The 19,890-nt window shown below is 40.6% G+C and overlaps 1 protein-coding gene across 8 annotated transcripts in view; it reads left to right on the top strand.

The window, feature by feature from the left end:
• FAM172A (family with sequence similarity 172 member A) overlaps positions 1-19,890 on the top strand; it is a 379,631-nt gene that overhangs the window by 156,364 nt on the left and 203,377 nt on the right. For 4 of the 8 annotated variants that reach the window (XM_030567394.1, XM_030567399.1, XM_030567397.1 and 1 more), the window contains exon 7: positions 18,419-18,430. The exons of the other annotated variants lie outside the window; for them this stretch is intronic. In XM_030567394.1, the coding sequence (XP_030423254.1) occupies positions 18,419-18,430 (12 nt within the window). The remainder of the gene's footprint in view (positions 1-18,418; positions 18,431-19,890) is intronic. 8 annotated transcript variants of the gene reach the window in all.

A 19,890-nucleotide genomic window follows, 5' to 3' on the forward strand; every position in this document is an offset into this window, starting at 1 on the left:
CCCGAATGGGAAAAACAGAAGTCCTAGGGAGTGCTACAAACAGTTGGTCGTGCCCACAAAGTGTTGTGTGGAGTTAATGTTACTAGCCCGTGATTGCTCTTTCGCTTGTCACTTGGGAATGGACAAAACACATGAAAGTCTAAAGAAAAACTTCTCATTGGCCCAATATTCAAAATGAAGTAAAGGAATAAAGTGTGACATGTCAAAAGTGGAAAAAGCCAGTTTGTCTCCATTAGTGGAAGAAGCCTTTTGTATCCTTTACTGGTAATCAGGGAAGCATTTTTCAGGGTTATCATGGATATCATAGAGACTTTACCCAGGCCAACCCAGAGAGGAAAAGGATTTACGTTAATGGTGGTGGATTTTGCTATTGGGTGTCGAGAAGCAATTGTTTTGTCAAATGTGGAAGTTGAAACACTTCCTGAATGACTGTTTTTCATATTCTTCAGGATGGGCTTTCCAATGCAAGATCTTATCAGATTGTGGGTCAGATTTAATGTCCTATCTATTTGGTGAGTTATGGAGGATGTGTGAGATGAAACAATTGAAATCTGCCCCCATCACCCAGAAACAAATTATTTAGTTGAAATGTGCAGTGGGACCCTAAAATTCATACTGAGAATGTATGTAAACAAGAGGGCAAGTGACTGGAATGTACTGTTACCTTATGTGATAAATGAAAGGGGGGGAGTAGCTTGTCAAGGCTAATTCCCCATTCAGGCACTTAGAGTGCAGAGAATGGGGGCCTGCAAGGATTCTAAAAATTAATATTGGCCACTCCAGGCTTGTATTAAACTTCCAAGGTTACAGTTTTTCTCTGACCTTGGATTGGTAGATGCTGCCACCATCCAAGTGCAGAACCTTTTTGAGAACCCAGGAAGGCGCACTTGGGAATTCCTTCCTATGGGGTACCCTCAAGCCCTTTCACCGCCCCTCTGGGGAAGAGCTGAGAAAGGAGGGGGAGGAAAGGAAATCAGCTGTTGCCACCAGCTAATTAAACAATATGTGCACAAACCTCTTAAAACACAAAAATCCAAATTCTGTTCTTAAAAAAGGTAAATTGTATTGCTTAAAAGAAAGACAATACATCTGGGAACTCAGGCTATTGCTAGATTTTAAAAGAGCAACTACAAGGATTAAGCACCAAGAATAGCTTTCTTGAGGTCCAGCTTAAAGGTTACAAGCAAAACAAAAGCACCTGGGGGTAGCACAAAGGAATCTACATGCCATAATGAAATAAAAGGGGTAAACCTAATCGCGTCTTCCTAGACATTTCTTGATCTACTTACTTATCTGGTATTGTAAATTAGTAGTTTCTAGATATAATATTAATGATTTTTTCATACCTGGCCCAAACTTTTTACAGCCTAGCTGCTGCCCTGTCCACCTCTTCCCAGGAGAACAACAGACAGACAAAAGGGAAGTCTCTCTTCAATTTTAGAAAGTTCTAGCCTTTCTCTTGGCTCTTTTGGCCAGGAACCCACTCGCTTCCTTTTACCTATACATAGCAGTAAGACTTTTTAACCCTTTACAGGTAGAGCAATTAGAGAACAGCTACTAGGAGGGATTTTATAGCTACTGGCTGGCTTGGTGTCCATAAAAGGGAGCTACCCCTCCCCCCCTCTCATTTGTCACACTTTATCTGTTTGTTTACTGGGAGGTGCCAGTGTTTGCCCCCTCTGACTTCCTGTATGGTAGAAAGGTCAGAGTCCTATGAATTTCTTTAGAGACTGCTGGGAGAGTGGCACTGAAGCAGAGAGGGAATAAGTTGATTATGTGCAGAGGTTCAAGAAGGATTTAAAATTCACAATGGCAGGGGAGGGGAAATGCAACAAAACCTCACTAAAAGCTAGGCAGCTCAAAGAGTGCTATGATCACAATACCTGTGACTGATCATTTGATGTGGGAGGTTTAGTACTAGTGTTACTCCCCAACTTAAAAAAAAAAAAAAAAAAAAAAAAAAAGGTACTACATGCAGAACTCATGGGAGAGGGATTTTGAGGTGATAGAAAGGATTAATGATGTTACCTACAATGTACAAAGGCCCTGCAGCAGGGTTGCACCTCAAACTGCATATAAACAGGTAAAAGTATATCACAATCATTAAAGCATTATAAAACCGATATGCTGTGCAGAGGAGGACTGTAAGACAGTCCTTATTGAGTGAGTGAATGAATGAATGGATGCCTCTTGGAAAGCATTAATCTATATGAAGGGCTAACCCTGACTAAAGAGAGTGCTGCAAAGTCACCAGCAAGTATTTTCCAGCAGGCCAGGCCTGACTCTCAAAATGATCTATTAAATTAACATTGGACCCCAGCCTGGACCCAGCAGAACATATTGGACAACTGGCAAATGCAGGAGCAAGTTTTTGAGGCAATAGCAAGCATCCTGGACATAAGAATAATTAGAGTCAAACTGTCCCTGGGCTTCTCCAGTTGTTATGGTCCCCCAAAAGGATAGGACCATAAGGTTTTGTATTGATTACAGAAAGCTTAATGTTGTCATGGTTCCTGATGCATACCCTAAGCCTAGAATCAATACTGTAGGCGGGGCAAATTTCCTGGATTTAACAAAAGGGTATTGGCAAATTCCCTTAGACAGAGAAGCACAGAAAAAAATCTGCCTTTATAACCACTTCAGGACATTCTGAGTTTACAGTGTTTGTCAGGGCTGAGGGATGTCTACACTACAGGATTATTCCGATTTTACATAAACTGGTTTTATAGAACAGGTTGTATAAAATCAAGTGCACGCGGCCACACAAAGCAAAATAATTCGGTGGTGTGCATCCATGTACCAAGGCTAGCGTCGATTTCTGGAGTGTTGCACTGTGGGTAGCTATCCCATAGTACCTGCAGTCTCCTCCGCCCATTGGAATTCTGGGTGGAGATCCCAGTGCATGATGGTGCAAAAACAGTGTCGCGGGTGATTCTGAGCAAATGTCATCACTCATTCCTTCCTCCGTGAAAGCAACAGCAGACAATCGTTTCGTGCCCTTTTTCCCTGGATTGCCTGGCAGACGCCATAGCACGGCAACCATGGAGCCCGTTTTGCCTTTTGTCACTGTCACCGTATGTGTACTGGATGCTGCTGACAGACGCGGTACTGCAGAGCTACACAGCAGCATTCATTTGCCTTTGCAAGGTAGCAGAGACGGTTACCATCCCTATTGTACAGTCTGCTGTGCCATTGTAAATTGGCGATGAGATGACGGTTATCAGTCATTCTGTACCATCTGCTGCTGTCATGGGTGCTCCTGGCTGGCCTTCGCTGAGGTCGGCCAGGGGCGCAAAGACAAAAATGGGAATGTCTCCTCAGGTCATTTCCTTGTTTGTTTTATCTAAAAATAGTCAGTCCTGCCTAGAATATCGGGCAAGGGTACTAGAGAACCAGTGTACCAGAGAACCAGAGAGCACAGCTGCTCCGTGTCAGATCCCGCAGAAGTGATGAGCTGCATGCCGTTCTAGGGGGTGCCCCTGCAACAATCCCACTCATTGCTTCCCTCCTACCCCAACCCTCCTGGGCTACCGTTGCAGTGTCCTCCCATTTGTGTGATGAAGTAATAAAGAATGCAGGAATAAGAAACACTGACTTTTTAGTGAGAGAAAATGAGGAGGAGGTAGCCTCCAGCTGCTATGATAGTCCAGGCAGGGCATTAAATGGTGTGGGGGAAGAGGAGCCCAGCCTCCCGTGGCTATGATAGTCCAGGCAGTACAGAATCTTTTCTTTAGACATGAAGTGGGGGGGCTGATGGAGCTCAGCCCCCAGTTGCTATGATGAAGACAGTTACCAGCTGTTCTGTACCATCTGCCAGGAATGAGCGGGAGTTATTCCCATTTTTACCCAGGTGCCCCCGGCCAACCTCACCGAGGCCAGCCAGGAGCACTCACAGGATAATGAGGACAGCTATCAGTCATTTTGTACTGTACCATCTGCCATCGGGGAGGAGATGGGAGACGATGCTGCTGTTCAGTGCCGCAGCATCGCGTCTACCAGCAGCATGCAGTAGACATACAGTGTCATTGAAAAAGTCAAGAAACTGTTTTTTTCCCTTTTCTTTCATGGCGGAGAGGGGGAGTAAATTGTCGAGCTATACCCTGAACCACCCCAGACAATGTGTTTGAGCCTACAGGCATTGGGAGCTCAGTCAAGAATGCAAATGATTTTCGGAGACTGCGGGGACTGTGGGATAACTGGAGTCCTCAGTACCCCCTCCCTCCATGAGCGTCCATTTGATTCTTTGGCTTTCCATTACACTTGTCACACAGCACTGTGCTGTGGCCTCTGTCTATCATAGCCTGGAGATTTTTTCAAATGCTTTGTAATTTTGTCTTCTGTAACGGAGCTGTGATAGAACAAATTTGTCTCCCCATACAGCGATCAGATGCAGTATCTCCTGTATGGTCCTTGCTGGAGCTCTTTTTGGATTTGGGACTGCATCGCCACCCGTGCTGATCAGAGCTCCACGCTGGGCAAACAGGAAATGAAATTCAAAAGTTTGCGGGGCTTTTCGTATCTACCTGGCCAGTGCATCCGAGTTCAGATCGCTTTCCAGAGCGGTCACAATGGTGCACTGTGGGATACCACCCGGAAGCCAATATCGTCAATTTGCAGCCACACTAACCCTAATCCGATATGGTTATACCGATTTCAGCGCTACTCCTCTCGTTGGGGAGGAGTACAGAAACCGGTTTAAAGAGCCCTTTATATCGATATAAAGGGCCTCGTTGTGTGGACGGGTGCAGGATTAAATCGGTTTAACGCTGCTAAATTCAGTTTAAACGCGTAGTGTAGACCAGGCCTGAGTCATGGGTGGCCAGAGTTCACAGTCAAGAGTCAGTTGGATAGGGATACTGAGAGGTCAGAAGCAGGAGATAAATTGGACATCAGAACCATGAGTCTGGAACCAGAGTCTACCCATGTCAGGATACTGAGGAGTCAGAGGCAGTAAACAAAGTGGAGTTCAGGAGCCACAAGTCAGATGTCAGCAGTCAAACTGGACTGGAATGCCAGGAAATCAAGCTGAGGAAGCAGGAATGAGTAGCAGGTATAGGAAGTACAAGGCGCACAGTCCAGAGCAGGGTAAAGAGCAGTTCAGACAGCTTCCTGTTCCTGCTGCTGGCTTAAGTAGGGCTAGTGGGCCAATCAGCCCCTCTGGATTTCTGCCAATAGGATCTCGGGCAGATCCTCATGCTGGGGCTAGCCTTTGTGGGTCTCAAGTAAGCTATAGCCAGCAGGCTGCTAGGTGAAGTGTTGTAGCATGACTGCTCTCATGAACCTTATGGGCTGGGTGCGAGACCCATGGTTCATGACAGTATTACCTTTTGGGTTAGTTAATGCAGGAGTCAAATTCCAGAGTCTCATTACTCAAGTCAGTTACTACAGGACTTCGCTCATGTGTACATTGATGATATTTCAATCTTCAGCAATTCCCGCAGGATCATAAACACTACTTCGGAATTGTGCTGAAGAGACTCAAAGATGCAAGTCTCACAGTAGAAGTGTCAAAGTGTAAGATATTGGGTGGGAGACGACCAGATTTACCTGGACCTCTTGAAAGGGGAATCCATATTTAACTGGCCTGTACCCAGAACCAAAAAAGCACGTTCAGTATTTTATAGGCTTGAAATTATTGCCACAGGTTGGTTGAAGCTTTCTGCTACATAGTGTCTGCAATTACAGATCTCTGTAGAAAGACACAGCCTGACAGAGTGGTTTGGACTGTGGACTGTCAGGAGTGCTTTAATAAAATGAAAAGAATTATATCAGTCCAAACTTTCATAAGGTGTTTGAACTCTGCAAAGATGCTTCCAATATAAGCCTAGAAGCTTAGCTAAATCAAGCATCCTATTGCTTTCTACAGTAAAAAATAACAAACCTGACCCCCTATGAACTCTAGCTTAGAAAGAAAATGTTATGCAATTGTGTGGGTGGGCTGCAGCTAAGGCCTTACTTGTTCAATAGAAAGTTCAGGGTCCTAACATACCACTCTGTTGGTATGACGTCACAGAAAAGAAGGTATCAAACTCCAGACTGCTGCACTGAAGAAAAGTGCTTCAAAAATGTGATGAGAAATTATACATATTAAGGGCCAGGAAACCATGGTGTCAGATGCACTGTCCAGGCAGGAGGCTTCTGAGCTGATGTCTATGGATTAACCAGTGGCTAACCCTACCACATCAGTGTAATGGGGGAGATGTGACCTAGGGATTCCCTGAGGCTAACTGGCAAAGATCACAGGAGGTGCATAGGGTTTTACAGAGCATCCCGAGATTGGATATATGCATAATAGTTCACTGAAGGGTAGTATGTGAGATCTCCACCATGAGCTAGTAGCCCACTGGTTTTCAAAATCATAGACTCATAGACTCATAGGTCAGAAGGGACCAATCTGATCATCTAGTCTGACCTCCTGCACAAGGCAGGCCACAGAACCCCACCCATCCAATTTTATAACAACCCCTATCCCAGGACTGAGTTATTGAAATCCTCAAAATTGGTTTGAAGACCTCAAGCTGCAGAGAAACCACCAGCAAGCTACCCGTGCCCCACGCTGCAGGGGAAGGCGAAAAACCTCCAGGGCCCCTGCCAATCCGCCCTGGAGGAAAATTCCTTCCCGACCCCAAATATGGCGATCAGCTAAACCCTGAGCATGTGGGCAAGAGTCACCAGCCAGCACCCAAGAAGGAATTCTCTGCAGTAACTCAGTTCCCATTCCATCCAACATCTCCCCGCAGACCATTGAGCAGACCTATCTGGTGGTAATCCAAGATCAATTGCCCAAATTAACAATCCTATCATAACATTCCCTCCATATACTTATCAAGCTTTGTCTTAAAGCCAGGAAAGTCTTTTGCCCCCACTACTTCCCTCGGAAGGCTGTTCCAGAACTTCACTCCCCTAATGGTTAGAAACCTTCGTCTAATTTCAAGTCTAAACTTCCTAATATCCAGTTTATACCCATTCGTCCTCGTGCCTACATTAGTACTAAACTTAAATAATTCCTCTCCCTCCCTAACGTTAACCTCCCTGATATATTTATATAGAGCAAGCATATCCCCCCGCAGCCTTCTTTTGGCCAGGCTAAACAAGCCAAGCTCTTTGAGTCTCCTTTCATAAGGCAGTTTTTCCATTCCTCGGATCATCCTTGTAGCCCGTCTCTGAACCTGTTCCAGTTTGAATTCATCCTTCTTGAACATGGGACACCAGAACTGCACACAGTATTCCAGATGGGGTCTCACCAACGCCTTGTATAACGGTACTAACACCTCCTTATCCTTGCAGGAAATACCCCGCCTGATGCATCCCAAAATCGCATTTGCTTTTTTAACAGCCGTATCACATTGGCAACTCATAGTCATCCTGCTATCAACCAGTACCCCAAGGTCCTTCTCCTTCTCCGTCGCTTCCAACTGATGCCCCCCCAACGTATATCCAAAATTCTTATTATTAATTCCTAAATGCATAACCTTGCACTTTTCACTATTGTATTTCATCCTATTTCTATTACTCCAGTTTACAAGGTGGTTCAGATCTTCCTGAATAGTATCCCTGTCCTTCTCCGTGTTAGCAATACCCCCCAGCTTCGTGTCATCCGCAAACTTTATTAGCACATTCCCGCTCTTTGTGCCAAGGTCAGTAATAAAAAGGTTAAATAAGATCGGTCCCAAAACCGATCCTTGAGGGACTCCACTAGTGACCTCCTTCCAGCCTGACAATTCACCTTTCAATACGACCCTCTGGAGTCTCCCCTTTAATCAGTTCCTTATCCACCTTACAACTTTCATATTCATTCCCATCTTTTCCAATTTGACTAACAGTTCCCCGTGCAGAACCGTGTCGAACGCCTTACTGAAATCTAGGTAAAATATATCTACCGCATTTCCTTTATCTAAGTAATCCATCATCTTCTCAAAGAAGGAGATCAGATTGGTTTGACACGATCTACCTTTACTAAATCCGTGTTGCAATTCGTCCCAATTACCATTGACCTCTATGTCCTTAACTACTTTCTCCCTTAAAATTTTTTCCAAGACCTTGCATACTACAGATGTCAAGCTAACAGGCCTATAATTACCCGGATCACTTTTATTCCCTTTCTTAAAAATAGGAACTACATTAGCAATCCTCCAGTCATACGGCACAACCCCCGAGTTTATCGATTGCTTAAAAATTCTCGCTAACGGGCTCGCAATTTCACGCGCCAGTTCCTTTAATATCCTCGGATGGAGATTGTCCGGGCCCTCCGACTTTGTCCCATCGAGCTGTTCAAGTATGGCCTCTACCTCAGTTGCGGTAATATCCACTTCCATATCCACATTCCCGTTTATCATCCCTCCATCATCGCAAGGTTCCTCACTAGTCTTATTAAAAACTGAAGCAAAGTACTTGTTTAGATGTTGGGCCATGCCTAGGTTATCCTTAACCTCCATTCCATCCTCAGTGTATAGCGGCCCCACTTCTTCTTTCTTTGTTTTCTTCTTCTTTATGTGGCTGTAGAACCTTTTACTATTGGTTTTGATTCCCTTTGCAAGGTCCAGTTCAGTGCGGCTTTTAGCCTTCCTCACTTTATCCCTACATGTTCTGACCTCACCAAGGTAGCTTTCCTTACTGATCCCGCCTTTCTTCCACTCCCTGTAAGCTTTCTGCTTTTGTCTAATCCCCTCTCTGAGTTGCTTGCTCATCCAGTTTGGCCTACAACTCCTGCCCATGTTTTTTTCCCCCTTTCTTGGGATGCAGGCTTCCGACAGTCTCCACAGCTGCGACTTAAAGTAATTCCAGGCCTCCTCCGCATTTAAATCCACTAATTCCTCTGTCCAATCCACTTCCCTAACTAATTTCCTTAACTCTTTAAAATTAGCCCTCGAGAAGTCAAAAACCCTAATCCCAGATCTACATTTGTTTATCCTTCCATCTAGTTTGAACTGAATCAGCTCATGATCACTCGAACCAAGGTTGTCCCCTACCACCATTTCTTCTACGAGGTCCTCACTGCTCACCAACACCAAATCTAAAATGGCATCTCCTCTCGTAGGTACTTCAACTCCTTGATGAAGAAATCCATCCGCTATCACATCCAGAAAAATCTGACCCCTATTATTCTTGCAAGTACTCGTCCTCCAGTCTATATCTGGGAAGTTGAAGTCCCCCATAATCACACATTTCCCCTTTGTGTTTACTTCATTAAAGACATTAAAGAGGTCTCTATCCATATCCCAATCAGATCCTGGCGGTCTGTAGCACACGCCAAGCACTATCTCAGGGGAAGCTCTAGTTGCTTTTTTACCCAGTGTGATTTTTGCCCAGACAGACTCTGTCTTATCCATTCCATCGCTTCTTATTTCGCTACAGTTAATTTCATCATTGATGTACAAGGCTACTCCACCACCTTTGCCTTTCTTCCTGTCTTTTCTAAACAGCACATAGCCTTCAATAACCGTGCTCCAGTCATGAGTACTATTCCACCAGGTTTCAGTTATCCCTATAATATCCGGTTTCACTTCCTGCACCAGTAACTCCAGTTCCTCCATCTTGTTACCTAGGCTCCTCGCATTAGTGTACAGACCTTTTAATTTTCGGCGTTTGGCGTCAGTGACATTCTTTCCCCTGTCGTGCAGAGACCTTTTACCACCAGCATCACGCGTTACTCTGGTTTCTACTCCACTATTCCTCCTTGGATCAAATCTTGGGACCGCAAGGGTATCCCCTCTCACTTTGTTTACTTTCCTCTCCAGGTTATATTCCAGCATGGAGATCTCCCGAACATCTCCCAACCATCTCCCCCAACTTCCTAGTTTAAAGCTCTCTTGATGAGGTCGGCGAGCCTCCATCCTAGAATTCTATTTCCCTCCTTGCTTAGATGAAGTCCATCCTGAGCGAACAGTCGTCTATCCGTAAACGCTTCCCAGTGACCGTACATCCCAAAGCCCTCCTTATAATACCACTCCCTAAGCCATCTGTTGATCGCCATAATCTTGTCACTCCTTCGTCGCCCCGCTCTAGGAACCGGCAGAATCCCACTGAAGATCACCTGAGCCTCGATGTCTTTGAGCCTCTTCCCCAGTCTGGCATAGTCCTCCTTGATACAGTCCAGCGAGTAACTAGCCGTATCATTCGTTCCCACATGAAGGATAATCAACGTGTATGGATAATATTTAAGGAGTTTATATATCTATATTTAAAATTGTGTTTTAAGGTTTTGGAGTCTAGGCAAATCACCATGAAGTGACATTCCTCAAAAATGTTCTTTTCAGGCAGCTGGTCTAAGTAAAAAAACAAAAAGCATCATATAAAGGATACAGTCCAAACAAAATTAATAACTTGACTGCTTAGTATGCATTTTTCATAAAAACTCTGCAAACTTCTAGCATTATAATAAATGAGTTGTTATAGTGTTAATGAAAAAATCATAATTGTGGCAATCCCCACAAACCCCAACAGGCTTAATAGTTGAAACCATTATAAAAATAAAAGGAATTTAAATATGGAAATTAAACATTTGCTATCTCTCTTGTTCTGTTTTTGATGGTATTGAAGTGTAATTTTAGGGACAACCACTAGTGTAGGGCATTTTACACAAGATACCAAAATTCTTTAATCATGAGGCCACTGTGTAGCATCAGTCCACTGAAGCTACATTGGTGACTGGTAATTCCATAACCTGGTGAATGTGACGTTAATATGTTCTATGGCAGCTTCTAAAGACCCATAAATAGTTGCTCCTTCAAAATGTCCATCTCTAGAGATAAGATTTTGGATAGAGGGGCCAGGATTGGCTTTCATTGTTGTAAGTTCCAATCTGGCACTTTCTACCTTTTGCAAAGCCTCAAACAGGAGAATCTCCTCCTGAATAAAAAGAGATATGTTTACTCATTGTGACTAATTACATCCATCATGAAATACAACTTGCTCACAAATTTGCCTGAAGAATGTCCTTATCTCAGCTGGGAGCTAATGTAGTACTCAGTTTCTGCAATATGATCCAAATGGGTGACAGCCAAATAATAATTTTTGATCATTGATTTTAGTCCTCTGCCCAGACTACTGACCCAGTGTACAGGGTCGAATATCTCCAAAATGGTTCACAGTTGCTTCCAAGTTATCAGCAAAAGTTGCTGTTGTCATTTGGAACTTAAATAGTAACACTTGAAAATGTCTTTCAAACTAAATTCAGACTTTAAAAGTCTCAGATAATCCTTTTTTAAATTCTAAAAAGATTTGTCCGAATTACTATATTGCATTTGTACTGAGGTGGTACATCGGACCCTGGTGCTAGGTGCCATGCAAACAACAAAAGGAAGGTTCCTATCCCAAGGAACATGCAATCTAAATAAACACCTGAAATAAAGTGTGGTAGGAAACTACAACCATTTATGATTTTTCCCTGAAGAACTCCATCATAAATACTGAATAATAATTTAAATAAAGGAGAGGTTGAAATAGATGCAGCATTTTTACAGTATACAATGATTTGATTATTTTAACTATTAGTGAGAATTCTTATAAATTGCTTTCTAATAGTTGACCATATAGTTACCCAAAAGAAAAATTAATAATCATTTGTAATTGTGTAGTGCCTTCTGAGGTTTGCAAATTATACTATGAGCTTTTAGAGGAAAAGACTGTTTTTCTATTGTATTTGTACAGCACCTAGTACAATGGGGCACTGATCATGATTAGGGCCATTAGGTGGTATCAAAATGCAAATATTAAATAATAATGAATTAGTACTCACTGTATTTCTGTAGGGTTCATCATTGTATGGATGAGTAGCCTGAGGAGGAAGCAGATTAAGTGACTTGCCCATGGAAGTTTGTGGCAGAGCTGGGAACAGATCTGCCTGCCACTGGGTCCTGTACATTAGCTACAAGATTATATTTTCTCCAGTTTAGCCTTTCTTCCACAATAGTAAAATGTCTTTTGTGAAAAGAGATGCTTGAATTTTATCTCCTAGACATTCTGGTCCAGATCCTAGGCTGTGCTGCCCTGCTAGTGCAAACCTGCCCCAAAGTGCACATAACCAGCAAAAGAGGACCTCAGTGCAAAGGATTCTTCCAGTGGCACAGAGTTGATGTAGCAGCTGCTCAACCCTCACCCTCTCACCTCTGTTGTAGGGCATTGTGGATGGACCTTTCTTCCACTCCAGTGTTCCCTGGCTGCCGGGAGGCCAGCTCAGTGCACAGCCAGTCCAGGGTCAGGGGAATACAGATTTTTTTTGTGGCAATGCCACTTGGGTTGTACTACATGTTCCTCAGCTGTAGTCAGGTTCTGGCCATTGTCTTTAGTAAATAAACTATAACAAGTCTGTCTGTCTGAGCTTTAAGAATTCTTATACTTTCATATTTTAATACGAAGAGACTCTAATACATTGTAGACAAAGAGATCACATTTTCATGATTGAGTTAGAAAATGTTTACAATGGGATTTTATGTTTGAAAATTCTGCTTCTCTGTTTAAAATAATACTGCTATAAAAATGCTTTTGTACCAGATGCAATAAATTGAACTAAAGATTGTAGTGACACCTTGTATTCAGCTGTAGTCAGACCTGATTAATCTGGGTGTGATTGATCCAGATGTCTGGATTTCAAGGAGATTTAAATGATCTGGAAATCTGGCAAGAAGACTTCTACAATGGTTTAAAAAAAAAAACCCCACAACAGAAACAAATAAAATCAAGTTTACAAAACTGGTTCAGATATTAATTAACAGAAGTCTACTTTTGCATTGGGATGTGTGCTATTCATTGTTTGTAGCAAATAAATTATGATAAAGTATCATGATGGATGATTTTGTGGCTTAATGCCAAGAAGCAAAGTAAATTAGAATTCTTCTCATTATGTGCCTTAGAGCCCATTCCACCTGACTCATCAAATGAAAAATTCATCAATTAATCCTCTGACAATAACGATATATACACAAAAATCAATCCTGGATTGATTTTTTGAGCCCAAACATGAAAACCAAGCCCTGACTTGCACATTGTGTGGAATTTCTCTTCATTTCAACCTTATTATTGAGTATAAAAGCTGAAGTGTTCATATAATTATTTGTTCTGAGTCAACTACAAAAATGTGATTGTTTGAGAGAGAGTATATATGCTATGGAAATGTTCTGAAGTACTATCTGAGTGAGCTAATAAAGTTGTCAGATGCATGTTAGAACACAGCTGATACGAATCCCCCTAGAAGGCAAGCAATGGAGAGAGACACTGATCACTGAATCCTGATGGGAGACCACCCAGAATAGTTAACACTGAGCTGAGTACTGAGGAAGATCAAAGAGAGAGAAGAGCAATGCAAAATAAATTAAAAGTCCAATACGTATGCATGAAAATGGTCTTCATGGGAAAATTTTAATATTAGCTTTTTATAGGATTAACATCTCTGTGTTAATGTCTATTGTATTGTTAATATTGTAACCTTCTCAACATAGTAGAAAACTATACAGTAGGTTGTGGAATCTTTCACTTGTAAACTATGTTAATTTTTCAGTAGAAATGGAAGTTGCAGTATATTTCATATCCATTAAAATGACTAGAATCTCTCTCACTCTAATCTAATTTTTTTGTTCACACGGTACTTTAAAATGGCAAAATGTCTTCCTTTGAAACTTTTAGTAGATATTAATGTATCTTTCCCCACTTGAGTGCAGAGTTGAAGTTAAGAAGTGTTTTTGTATCATGTTATCTTATGTGAAAATGTTTAAGGCACCCAACAGAAATTCCAGATAAGAAATCTCTAAGATGAACACAGGTTGCTTTTTATTTAAATATACAAAGGAAAGGTAGTCAAGTTTCTGAATTACGTGTATAAGCTCATGGCTTTACTTTCTCATCAGATTAATATTTTAAGCAACTTGTCTCAGATGGGGGAAGGATTGTAGCTACTTGCTGAGTAAGTTTTTGACTGTGTTCAGTACAATTAGATATAATCCTTTTTAGTAAAAAAAAAAAAAAAAAAGTTGGGTTTTTTTGGTAACATTGAACCATCAAGCTGTCTGTTTTTCAGTCTGTATACACATTTAGTGTTCCATGCATTAGCAGTTTTAAACAATATGTCATCAGTTCATCACTGCTAGCATAAGTTTAAAAATGAAGTTAATCACCTAAAAAAGAACCTCAACGGTGCTAAACAAGAATTGGAGAATTCAGTGAAAAATGTTGAGCTAGAGAATGTAGTCAATATTCCTTTCTACAGACATAGTAAATTTTGATGGCTCTCCCCTGAATGTGTGTGTTCTTGCATTAACAAATGTTTTCGTGTTTTATAGCTGTAAAAAGAGATGAATATATACAGTTCAAGAACTATTCAATTATTATTTTTCCCCCACCATAAGCAATAAGAAAACTGTGGAAAGATTTCCACTAAGGGTACAAAAGGTGAAATATTGTTTTTTCAGTAGTTTAAAATTAAAACTCTGTTTTAGAGATTGGCTGTTAAGAGTAAAGTACTTTAAAAATACAGTATATTTGCATGTTTGAAGCAAGATTATTGTCCTTGTAGTCTGTCATCATACTATACACCAGTAAAGACTTGCATGATCTTTCCCATTCCTGATCAGCCCAGATGGTTTTGCACCTGGACTATCAGAACCTGCGTTCTGTAGCATGTATTGTAATTAAAACCTTTTTAAAATAGTGAAGTAAAATATAATAACAGTATACACAAACGTATTTTTTTTTCTCTGTGTACACCTCAATATGCAGTTCTGTTAAGGATATTCAAGTTTTAAATAATTTTAGAAATCATATATGGAGTTTTTACAAAAACAACTCTAGTTTTTCTGTTTATATATATTTATAACCCTAGATTGAAGAAAGTTATGGAGGAAAAAGTCTCTCATATATTTGCTTTTAGGTATGTTGCAGTTCAGGCTTGATTCTGTCCTGTTGTTTCATCTGTACTTCATCTGCCTATTTATATGTATATATTTACATAATCAACTCCTATGGGAAATGTACTTTTACTGGAGAATAAGTAATAAAAAGTAACTTGCAGGTAGTGAGCCTGTCTATATTTCAAAATATGTTTTTAATAATTTATTTTTATAATATTTGTTTACATTTTCCATTGTGATTATGTATGTTTTTAAAACTTTGTTTATGGATCTTGGTATATATTATTTCTAAATACATAATTAAAATGTACTATTACACTGTGTCCGGTATTTGTCTAAAAATAATTTGTTGTGGTTTTTTTTAAGGTAATCTAACATTTACTAAATAAAGCAATAGCATTATTACTTGAAATCCAATTTTATAGTTTTTGTTTACAAACTATCATTACCTTCATGCTAGATTCCCCCAACCCCCCTCCTCCCGCCCCCCGGTGTGTGTTTGGCTGCAGATGGAAATTGTAGTATTAGCATGCATAAGAAAGAGAGAGCTGTCTTTGAACAGAAAGGCTTGTTTTTCCAAACTATACAGTTGTTGTACTAAATCTAATATATTCTTCCTCTTAGATATTACTATATATTAGTGTAAGATAGCACAAAGTGAGAAAAAGAGAAATAGTCAAATGGTTGGCAGGGGGCAGTCATGGTTGGCAGAGGTAGTCAGAGTAAATAAAAAGTCCTGCCTGATTAATCGTGAAATGGAAAGCATTCAAATCATTTTAATGTCTTGATAGTGCTGCTGTGGTCAGGAGGTTATCAAGTGGTTCACTGCTTTCCTAAATACCTTTTGAAAATATGCTATTATTAAAATACTTGGTTTTGATGGTCTCTTAGGTAGTCTAGTCATTTCCAGTATTTTTACATTTCCAGACTTCAACATAAAAGCTAATTAACATAAATACTGGCATGTTGTCCGCTGTGCAAATATGCAGTTTTTGATATCTGGAAAATAAAGCAGATTTGAAATGGCTGAGAGAGTTTACTTTGGGGAAGTCTTTGCCATGCCCATTAGCAATATTTTATTCTCTTTATTTGCTAAGCTAAGACTTCTTATGCCATATCCTAAGCAATTAGGCTGACATATCCACAGGTGGATGCCTAAAATTAGACACTCAAATATATATTTACACATCTAAATAAAAAATACATGACTTTCTAAGGTTCTGTGAACACCCCTATTAACTTCAATTTGGGGAACATCAGATGTTGAATACCTACTTTAAAATCAAGCCAGATGCCTACATATAGATTTTTTTTTAGGTGTTTAACTTTTTGGGCTCCTGGGTTGGAAAATGTTGGCCCTAGCCTGCCCCTCGGCATCCCTGTGTGTAAAATTTAGGATAACACTTGCCTCACAGAAGTAATTAGAAGATTTAGTATTTCATGTTTGTAAAATATTTTAAGATCCTTTGGTTACAGGCACTATAGTAATGTAATGCATTGTTAAATAACAATTTAACTTGTTGCTCAGTGTGGGCCAAATCCTACTCTGGTCAAAAATGAGGAAAGTTGTGTCTATTCAGAAGGCTGAGATATGGATGGCTGCCATTGTCTTCATTCTGTTGGGTACCAAGTGGCTCAGGTGTGCATCTCCACTTATTTCTGCAAGTGAGATCTGATCCGACATCATTGACTTCCATGGAACTTTTGCCAAGCTTTGGAGAGGAGACATTGGTCTTGTCCAAATGGCTGCTGCATCTGAAATACAGTAGCTAGAATCAGGTGTGAGGTGGCCTGCCGACAGCCACTCTCACTCTCTACTTTTGCGACACCATCTCATCCCTATCTTCCACCAGAGCACAGAATTGGTTCACATAGGGTTTGGGTTCGTAGTATGCCCGTGGCAAAGAAATATGCACAGGGTCCATACTGACTGGTACTGGCCTTGTAGTGCCTCTTGGCATGCCTGCGGCAGTGTGCAAAGCACATGTGCTTGCTCTTCTGCACCATACAGTGATATCTGTCCCTGTTTGCTGTATCTCCATTGGGAAAAAGGGGAGTTTTTAAACAAAATTTTACTGTATAATTTTATGTAGAAGTTTGTGTTTTTAACTGTGATTTCAGGACTTAGGCTCCAGTTCAGCAAAGCACTTAAGCATGAGCTCAACTCCATACCTATTCAGCAAAGTACTATTTCAGCAACAGTGTTGCCTAGTGGATAGAACAGTGGCCTGGGACTCAGGAGACCGGGATTCTGTTCCTGGTTCTGCCGCTGACTTTCTGGGTGACCTTGGACAAATCACTTCACCTCTCCGAGTCTCAGTTTCCCCATCTGTAAAGTGGAGATAATGATCCCAACCTCCTTCATGAATCACTTTCATTCTGCTAATGAAAAGCACTAGATAAGAACTAGGAATTATTAATACTTGAACATGCTCTTAAATCCTGTTGAAATAAGTGGGCCTTAAGCTCATGTGGAAAGTTAATTTTGTGCTTAAGTGTTTTTCTGAATTGGGCACTTAATAACTCAGCTATTTCAAACTCAACTTAGTTGAGACTTGGAATCTAATTCCGCAAGGGACCTAAGCATATACCTCAATGTAAGCATGTACGTAGTCCCATTGAAGTGAATGGGAAAGCTCATATCCTAAAATGTAGGCATGTGCCTAGGTACCTTGTTGACTGGGGCTTTGGTGTACAAATTGTCAGTCTAGATATTGTGATAGTCATCATTCTTTTCTTAATTCTTATCCCAAAGAGCATTACAGATGCTGGATTTTGGTGATAAGGATGAGAGTTTGCTTGTTTTGGATGTATTTTTATTTTTGTTCAAGTTCTAAACTAAAGGTAATGATTTAGTCTTTATATACAGTATAACCCTTTGGGATTTAGAAAACAAATGGCACCGAGATTATTCTTACTATACTATCTTTGTATGTAGTATTAGACAATCTTAATGTGCATTATACTTACTGGGCAAGGTTTCATATGCACATTAACCTTCATAAAGGGATAAAATGTTTGTTGTGGCAGCTTATAAAATTGTGTTCTATATCAGACACTTTATCACATTAATATACTACAGTTCTGTTAAAAAATAAACTCTCTGTTCACCTAGCAAAAACCACCAAGGAAATACAGAGTTTAATATTTTGTTGTAGGAGCAGAAGAATGGGGAGACATTGCAATCTGTCCTCCCAACCCTCCACTCTGTTATGCCTTGGCTCTGCAGCTGATATGGCCCTGCTCCAGCTCTGGCTTTGCAGCTGATAAGGGTCTCTGAACAATGAATTATTTTAGTACTGTGCAGTATCATGTGAGCTGGGATACCTAAGCAAAATGGGGTGAGTTGAAGAGAAAGATAATTCCGTATTCTGCTGTCTGCTGGAAATAATTTCCTTATATTTGTGAGTCTGTCTTGTATCATTTTGATGTGGCTTTTGTATTTTTTCTAAATAGTTACTGTATTTAAGGTTTATATCATATAGTTGATAAGCTTTGCTGACACAGGCTTATTTTTAATAACATCTCTGCTTTATTAAAGACATGTCTTTTTACATGAAAATTTTATCTTTTTTTAGGTGATAAAGATGGTAGGATTTCTGACTAGACAAACTGCAAGTATAATGGCTGTTATCTTGTGTCATTTCTTAACTGCACATTAGGGTTTATCTTGAACTACTATATTAGTACAGTATAGGGATTTCCTTAAAGTTTATTAGTAGAATTTGAAATGTGTCTATTTCTGTGAAGATGTAGGACCGTATAGCTCAAAGTTGAAACTAGACATTCTAAATCTCTGTGAAAATATAAAAGTGCATAGGTCTCTGTAAATTCAGATGCACTGATTCACCTATGCTCTGGCCATGTGTATGATATACATGTGTTTATGTATGCGTAAATGCTCTGTATCCTTGCACAGAACTAGCTGCATGTTTGTGTGTGATGATGGCCATGATTTTTGAAAATGGGTGTCCAAATTAACTTCTAAATTCCTATTTAGGAACCTAAATACAAATTATGGGCTGCTTAATTTTAGGCAGCCACTCTTTGAAATTCGGGGGGGAGGGGGAGTGTAGTGTACCCACAGTGGGGCTGGCATCACTGCCTATTACTATAGTTGCCCAACACTCCCATCAGAAGACTGTTTTCAGTTTCATATAACTTTGCCAAATTTTAAATGTTGGGACTGAAATTTTCTACCTTGGATGTATGCCTCCAGTGTGATAATTTTTTAACCAAAACAGTTGAGCTTTTTCTGAGAATAAGACCAGGGAAAAAATATGTTGTTTTGCCCATGTTCCATTTTTGTGATTTTTCTTTTCTTTGAGAAACCCTAGCACCCCTATGCTTTGGAGCGGAGACTTGAAATTTGGCAGAGAGGTGCCTTTTCTGTCAAGAATATGGCTTTTGTCATTTGCATAGAAATCCACCCAAATGTGGCCACTTTATAAGATTTTGGAAAAATCGTAGTTTTTACATGTCCAGTAGAGCCTTACTGGCTTTGCAGTTAAATTCCCTGTGGATCCTTGCCATGGACATGAATAACCTCAGGGCTGAGCAGGACTTTCCTTGCAATTGTAGCTCTGGGCTAGGGCCAGGCACTGGAGCTGACAGCAGGCAGCCTGTCTCTCCTGTGCTTTCAGGCCTTGATATCACTACCATTCCAAATGACTAAATGTAGAAATAAAGAATGTAGGCTATACTTACAGGATGAGAGAATCTATCCTGATTTGTCTGTTGTGAATGATCAGCTGAACATGTGCGATGCTGTGGCCAAAATGTCTGATCGGTCCTTGGATGCATAAACTGAGGAATCTTGAGTGGGAGTAAAGATGTTATTTTACCTCTCTGTTTAGCATGGGTGCAACTGCTGCTGGAATGCTGTGTCCAATTCCATTGTCCACAATTCAAGAATGACATTGATAAATTGCAGAGGGTTCAGAGAAGAGCCAGGAGCATGATTAAAGGATTAGAAAACATGCCTTATAGTGATAGACTCAAAAAGCTCAATCCATTTAGTTTAACAAAGAGAAGGTTATTGGGTGACTTA

Source organism: Gopherus evgoodei, chromosome 6 (assembly GCF_007399415.2).
Source record: "Gopherus evgoodei ecotype Sinaloan lineage chromosome 6, rGopEvg1_v1.p, whole genome shotgun sequence".
In the NCBI taxonomy this organism is placed as follows: Eukaryota; Metazoa; Chordata; order Testudines; family Testudinidae; genus Gopherus; species Gopherus evgoodei.